The sequence below is a fragment of the Pogoniulus pusillus genome, chromosome 6, assembly GCF_015220805.1.
Source record: "Pogoniulus pusillus isolate bPogPus1 chromosome 6, bPogPus1.pri, whole genome shotgun sequence".
In the NCBI taxonomy this organism is placed as follows: Eukaryota; Metazoa; Chordata; class Aves; order Piciformes; family Lybiidae; genus Pogoniulus; species Pogoniulus pusillus.
Window position 1 is genome coordinate 44,374,015 of NC_087269.1, and position 7,931 is coordinate 44,381,945.

Consider the following 7,931-nt stretch of genomic DNA (forward strand, 5'->3'; position numbering starts at 1 on the left):
CACGCTGGCACGGCAGGGCACGCCCCGTTCCCCGGGGCGCAGGCACCTGGCACCGCCCGGCTGCGGAGGAGCCACCCCCGCGTGTCACCGGCAGGCCGGCCCCGCCCCGGCCCCGCCCCCCCGCGGCCGCCTTAGCAGCGGCGGCAGCGGCTCCCGGCGCGCAGAGCGGCAGCCGGCGGCGGCCTCGCAGAGATGACGGCGGTGACGGGCGCGGAGCGACCCCGCGATGGCAGCTGCCACTTCCAGCGCTCCCGGCTCATCTTTATGATCGCCATCATCTTCGGCATGATCGTTCTCGGCGTAAGGAACAGCGGGGTGGGGGGACCCGCGGGCCTTGGGTGCAGGCCTGCAGCGGCTCCCCGGAGTCCGCAGAGCTGGAGCTGCAAAACTCACGCACCAGATGGGGACCTCCGTGGGTTGGCTGCTACCACAGCGGCGGCCGTCCGCAGCGGGCCTGGCAGGGGGCCGGGAAGGTGCAGGGCTTGGGAAACGCTTCCTCTGTACTCGCAGCGTCTGTGGAAACGCCACTGGCTGACATACACCGCGGGGGGGGAGAGGGGAAAGGAAACTGGAAAGGATACCTTGGGGTCAACTTGTGAGAAACTTGAGAAAATCCACGGAAGAAGGTCGGAGATAAAAAACAAATACTTGCATGGGATTCCAGAGCGAAGCGAGGCTGTGGCACGGGATGTGCACAGCGTCCCGGGGGCGCTTACGCTCACCCCAGTGCTGCAGCCTGTCCGGGTTGGCTTCGCTAGCAGCCTATGAAGGTGCCTTCAGCCGTCACAAAATCGGCACTTGCTCTGGGACAGCCACTGGTTACGTCCTCAACAAGATGCTTTTACAAGTGACAGCTGTAGTTAGAGACTGTATTGTCTGGTAGCGTAGTTAGACAAGTGTTGGAGAACAGACATCTCAGTCCCTGTGCTGGCTCCATTTCTGAAAAGGGGCTGTCAGATTACTGGAGTGGGGAGACTCGGGACAGCTTTTCTGTATCAGACAAGTTCATGAAGGGCAGCTGTTGGTTTTCACAGAGTGTATCTTCTTCTTATGCATGGATTTTCGACAGATAAGTGCCACCACTGAAAAAAAATGATGGTCAAGGCAGGCCAAACAGCTTACAAACCAGCTTTTGGACTATTCCAAGAAATAGAACGAGCTTTAAGCAGATTTCCTGTTTAAATCCATCATCTTGCCACATCCTTGGCATAGCCAAATTTACATAGTTAGAAACTGCAGCACTGACAGCAGAGGAGAGATAAACCAAGGTGAGCTTTGAGTAAGCTTAGCATTTACCCAGTGGACTCTAAAGTGCACAGTTTGTTGACTCCCTGCTTTTCCTCCACAGCTTGTTAAAAATAAAGGTAGACAGTGATAAGCACTGCAGACAACTTAGCAACAGCTGAGTGCAGCTTTGGTCTTGGGTTTTGTGTTCAGTTACCTTCTGTGCCCTATTCAAAACGAAGCACAATGTGCCATTTTTAAGGGGCGTTCCCTACTCATAGAAAAGTAGTTATCCCTCCTTCTCTGTCTAGTCGTTGTTTGAATTCTTTAGCTCAACTGCATCAGATGAACTTCTTCAGGACACAGAAAATGTATTTTTGGCAGCTACCCTGTCTAATAGGTAATGAGCTTACGACTTAAATGCCACTTAACGTGCAGACGCAGTCTTGGTGTGCGGCAACTTTAAACTTGTGTCTTGGATGTCAAGGAAAAGAAATGTCTTAGGCTTGAATCTTACTAAGTAAGCATGCTTTAGAAGGCTCTACGGGTCTTGGACAAGGTTAATGGAATAAAGGACTTGAAATGCTATGAATAGATGAGCAGCAGACCTGGTGGGGTGGAGGTGAAGCTAATGTGAAGGTCAATTTGATAGTAATTCTACTATGAAGTAAGCTAACTTTTTTCCCTCCTCTCTTTCAGTGGGTAACACTTTGGCCTTCAACTATACCTTATAGTTATTTGGGAGTATTTGGTACCTTCCTTAATTATTTAGTGCAAAACCACCACAAATGGGTGTGCTATGGGTAAGTTACATCTCACTATAATTATGTTGCATCTCTCTGGTTGCCTCTCTTTGAGTCTTCTGCTTAGTCTGTCTTAACAAGCTTTCCTGTAACCTATTGGTTAATTACATTTGAAGAGCTCTCCTTTCAAGCTCATTACAACTAAGGGTGTGAGGTAATAATTATATAGAAGACTAGATAAGCTAAGAACAGAATGAGAGTTTTAAAATGTAACTGAGAATTTGGTATCTGTGTCATACCAGTGAGAAAGGAAATTGACATACTACTTCTGGAGGCAGTTATTAATCAATATGTGAGACCTCCTAAAGTTAATAGTTTAAAGAGTTAAAGAACATTTTCTGTGCTGCTGCTAACTTACCGTGATTGTGTTCATGTGAGAAAGAAGAAACTACATAGTGCCAAGATTTCATGGGTTCCAAAACTTACATTCTGTATTTAATGAACCAGAGAGATGAAAACACTTCCTTGTAAGCAGACCTCTCATTTACTGGTGTCCTGTAAAGACAATAAGACAGCAAGACTTTCTCTTTTATTTTACTATGCATCCTTGCTTTGTCTTTACTCAGAACATTTTTTGTTCCAGGATGGTATTGAATTGAGCCCAACTGAATATCCTGTGTGACTTGTCTTCTTACCAAAATATTATATATGAAGATTTGTAGACTAAGTTTGACTAACCAAGCCATATTATATGCTCTGGATTTATACATGCAAGGTTATTTTTTCATAGAACTAACCCTATAAAAACTTCAGTAATTCATGAGGAGCACTAAAAATACTTGTGCTAGCAAAAGGGTAGATTTTGTATGCTTAACTAAGATTAACTTGGGCTACTTTCACTAAGCCTTTGGCTTAAGTGCTGAAAGTTTTGGAAACATGCAGTGGATACTTGGATTGGCAGGTCCAGTCATAAAACATGAGTTAAAATTCCTCAAACATTCTCAGTGGACTTCAGTTTCTTTTAAGACTACACAAGTAGGGTTTTTTTTTTCAAGAGAAGAAACACACCTTCTATTCTATGTTGAAATGTTATGTCTCTTCTGTGGCACTTCAGTTCTACACTCTGCATAGTGCATCTTAGATACCAGTCTTCTCCCTAAGTTTCAACAAATAAATCATGTTTTCTTTTTATCAGGTTCTGGGTGTCCTGGTTGATTCACATAGTAGAAGCCTTGTATGGTATAAAGTTATGCCAGTAAGTTCCTCCCTCCTCTTACCCCAACAGATACTCCAAAGGATTTCTGATAAAAGAGCTTGAAACAGCCTGATTTTGATGATGCTTAGCAGTAATATTATTACAAGAGGCGACTGCAAACTCTGCTAGAGGTCACTTGTACAGGGTGGCAGAAGTATGGGATGAAAACTTGCAGAACTGGCATCAGCAAGGTTTGCCAGAGCTTGTCTGCCTGCCTCTGAATTCACTGTTCACAGTGCATTTCAGAAAGCAGAGGGAACAACAGATACTGTAGAAATCACCTGGTGACTTCAGGTCTTAGAACTTCATCAGACCTTACCTCATCACAAGTTTGAGACTGCCTGTTTAAATCATTGTGTCTCTGTCACGAGAGTACAATTGGACACATCCATTTGGGCCTATTTAAGATCTACTGTTATTTGTGGGATAAAGCACTTTGACTTATCAGACTGTAAAAGCAAGGCCAACTAAATCTTCTGTTAGGATAACAAATTGTTTGGAAAGGTATGCTGTCCAAACACATCAGCTTTCTGTTCATTTGGATTTTCTTGGTAGTAAGTAACAGTTCAGAGTTGTCTGTCACAGGCTTCTCAAGAAACATCTCTTGGAGGCAAAGGGATTTTGTTCTATGGAAAGCTATTGAAGGTGGTTCTTGAGATAACAGAATACGGATGGACATTTTCAGCCTTCAGAATGGGAGTTAGTAATAATTTAAAGCTGCAGCTGGTAAAAAAATGGTAGCTTTAATTCTGATGCTGCAGATAGGAATATAGGCTTAAGGGGGTTTTTAAGCATGAGGGAATTTAATTAACAGTGAATGTACTAAATGGATGTATTACAATGAAGATAATTAAGTTTTAGAGTAGTAGTGCTAAAGCCCATAAGAGAGCATACATTACTTGTCCATCATCATCTCTTCAGGCAGACCTCTGTAGATTACTGAACAGCTGTATTTTACTGTAAGCACCAAAGACCATATACTGTTTACTCATATGATTGTCTACTTCCAAACATCATGAAGAAGGCATGAGAAAGAACTAGCAAGTAAGCAGATACAAAGTTGTTAAGTGTTAGTAGCACTGTAATTGGCTGTTGGCCAATTTCTGTATGTGGCCCACTTTGTCTGGGCAGGTAAATTTCTGAAGCCCTACCTCTGCCAGTTTCTGCACTGACTTGGAAACACTGCAGCTAGGATTATAAAAAAAGGGTTTTCACAGCTGCTAAGACAGTGTAAGAATAAAGATTGAGAAATGCTGTGTTAAGCAAGGCTTGCTGAACAGTTGTTTTGTGCACTAGAGGCTAAACTGTTCTAGTAGAGTTCAGCAGAGGGAGCTCCCTTGTAAACTAATGAGTTATGGTTGACATAATTATTTGCTGGAGGAGTGAAATCCACTGGTTTTGCTATCATGTTTATACTAATTATTTTATCTGAAAATTCAGTAGTATTTCTTAGCAACAAGGAGGTGGAGAAAAAAAAGGGACATTTTCTGTAATATACAGAAAAAATACACATGCTGAGTTAAAACTAACTGACATAGGAAGATCTCACCTTCAAAAGTCAGGTGTCTTGAGCCCACTTGTGCCTGTGTTTTTCTAGCCACAGTTCAGGTAACAGTGCTTCTCCATCCTGCATCATACAGTAACTGTGAGGCCTCTTTGTCCTGCTAGCATAAAGCCTACATTTACTAACTGTAGTCAACAAGAAGTTATATTCAAATTTGTATATTAGGGTTAGTATTAAGCTACTCTAATTTCTTGGTTCTTTGTACATAAACTTGTAGGATAAGTAGTTTCAAATAATATAGGCTGAGCTTGTAGTTTATGTACTGTTGAGGAAACTGCATGCAAGAAATCTCTGAAAGAGCCTTTTGGTTTTGTAGACAGCTTAAAATCTACTAAAATCACAAGAACTGGTCTGTTAGCACAGCAAGTAAGTCTCAGTAGATTGAAGTTAAGGATGCTAAATTGGAATGTTCTAATCAAGTCTGATGTATCAAGGATAGGTAGAAATATCCAACATTACTTTGTAAGTGTCATAGTATAGTCTGGAATGTGTTTTAACACGTTTTATGCTTTTGTTACTGTTTCAGATCTAAAGGAATCACTGACCCAGCAGTTCAGTTTCAATGGTTCGTTCAGACACTGTTATTTGGGTATGCTTCCTTTGGTCTGCTGGTGAATTACAAACCTTCAACCAAGAAGCAGCACTAGAAGATCGTGAAGGAAGTTACTTCTTACCTTCTTCATCCTCATTTTCCAGAAAATATCCTCACTTACATGTCTGGGTGCTGTAATTAGCCAAATTACATTCATGCTACATGATGTTGTGCCCTTCTAGGCAAGTAACTCTCCTGTTATTAAACAAGGGGATACTTCACTGGGCCCTGCGGATAGTTCAGCAGAAATCAATCCCTTTGGTCTCCACCAAGTTTGATCCTATTTATTTTCAAAGAAGCCAAGAGTTGCTTCTCTGCAGTTTTTGACATGGATTATATACTTTGATTGTCATTGGCAAGTCTCTAACATCTGGTAGTAGTGGTTGATGAGTTACCTTTTTGTGTGGAGGAGTGTTCTTGTACAAGGAGTTATTTACAGCCACCTGGTAACTTGCACCTGCTTTGTGATAGGATTTAAATTTGCCTATATTTTTCCCTACAGGAAGTTTTACTGGCTTTTGTTGTTGGAACCTGCTGTTTGTACTTTGTTTTGTCAGCTGCTTTTCTTGCATGAGGGACAGACCACTAAAGTGCTGCAGGCACATTAAAAAGACCAACTCTCAGTTCAAGTTCAGGTGCAGTGATGAGCTTGGATACATAAAGCACTTAAACTTGGTTTAATACATGTGCCTTAAAGTTCATGCAGCATGACCTCATCTTTTGAATGAAGATTTCAGTCTTGGAGTTAGTATAAAATGAAGCAGCAACCCTGTAGCTTTGAGGGCAGCTTTTAAAATAAATAATTTATTATACAAGGAAAAACCCAATCAATTAGCATTCCAAAACCTAGCTGAATAGTTTAGTGAGTAACATTAAGTGTAGGTAGTAAGCTCAGCATACACTGCTGTTTCCTAGATGCTGATATCCTTAATTCTGGGGTTGAGAGACCATCTTAAGTACCCTTCAGAGTAGTTCTTTGTGTGTAGTGAGCCTTTTATCATACTGTCTTTCACTTTTGAATATTTGAACAAGAATTTACCCAGTCTTGTTTTAGCACTTTTCAAAGCAATAACCATTTAAAATACTAACTACGGTGTGGGGAGTTGCAATGATGCCTGTGGTGCTACTGCTCTGGAACAAACAAGAAGAAAAGGTAGTTCTTCCTCTGACAGAGAGCTTCAGAAGACAGTAACAAACTTATGCCTTGTGCAGCATCTACAGACTGTAACACTTCTGAGGGAGAAGTCTTACTCAAGCACAGGTGCATGAAGTTCCTGCTTTTCAGTGGGTGCTAAAAGCATGGAGAGCTGAACGGTTTGGAATGGTGGGTTAGGATTTTAAATGTCAAACTGGTAACTCTGTAGAGAAGAAGAAATTCATGTTTACTGGCTAAAAATCCAACAGGAATGTCAAAATCCCAAGCTCTGTTTCACTGTGTAACCTTTTAGTCTGTGATCCTGGAATAAAGAACTTTCAAAAGTGAAGAAGTTGCTTCCCTGTTTGATTTATCCTGGAAAGAAATGTCTGTAGAAAATACGTAGGTGTCATATTTACACCAGTAGCAGTGTTCATACTGCAACTTATGGCATCTGCTGGATGTATGCTTTCCAAAGTGAGTCCTGCAAAGTCTAGCATTTCTGGCAAGGCAAGGCATTGGTATGACTTGTCTCCACCAAAACTGGGAAAAAGATGCTCTGGGGTGCTAAGACACGTACAGGGATAATACTGTCTCAGGATGAATTCTGATTGAGCTTAATTAGCATTAAAAATATGAATGGATAAAAAGAATAACTTTGACCTAACATGTTTATGATATTGTTCCTGTACAGAGGAAAAGGTGTAACAGTAATGCCAAGGCTAGTTAGAGGCTTAGGAAATGTGGTAAAATACTTTTTTCTTGCTAATAGGAGTTTCTGGCTGTTGTTTTCCACGTTTTGATTCCATCAGTAAATAAGCTGAAAACTCCTATGCTATCTTCTTCCACCTCCTGTCTGCCCATCAAACACTTGGCATGCTCACCATGACAGCTTTCACAGCCTTCTCACAAGGGCTCTGAGAAGTGAACTGTTTACTGTTAGACTCCACTATAAGGGCATCCTTTTAGAAAGGCAGTGGGAAAAGCCTCCTCAGTGCAGCCCAAGGGAGACAGGAAAAAAGGAAGTTAAATAATGACTGAAGTAAAAAAGCATTTTCAAGTTAAAATAAGTTGTAGCCAGACAGTGGCATCAGCAGATAGTTCAAAGTCTATCTGCCTTTTTTTTTGGGGGGAGAGGAGGTTGGGTTGGTTGTTTTGGGGTTTGGGTTGTTTTGTGGGGGATTTGTGTTTTTAATCTGGTTGGTTTTTTTTTTGTTGGGGTTTGGTGGGCATTGGTTGGTTGGTTTTTGGGTTGTTTTGTGGGGGGTTGTGGTTTTGTTTTTAATCTGGATGTTTTGTGGTTTTTTTTTGGGGGGGGTTGGTGGGTGTTTGTTGGTTGGCTGGTTTTGGGCTTTTTTTATCTTGACAGATCTCAGCAGCTCTGTTTGGAGCTGCTTGGCCACTGCCTATCAACTTTT

At 41.9% G+C, this 7,931-nt stretch overlaps 1 protein-coding gene across 1 annotated transcript; it reads left to right on the plus strand.

Annotated features, from left to right (window-relative positions):
• Window positions 1–116: 116 nt before the first annotated feature.
• Window positions 117–6,865, plus strand: TMEM254 (transmembrane protein 254). Its single transcript, XM_064145428.1, has 4 exons — window positions 117–300; window positions 1,924–2,027; window positions 3,163–3,222; window positions 5,313–6,865. Exons 1-4 carry the CDS (start codon window positions 193–195, stop codon window positions 5,431–5,433), a joined length of 393 nt encoding a protein of 130 aa, XP_064001498.1. The 5' UTR covers window positions 117–192; the 3' UTR covers window positions 5,434–6,865.
• Window positions 6,866–7,931: the final 1,066 nt, after the last annotated feature.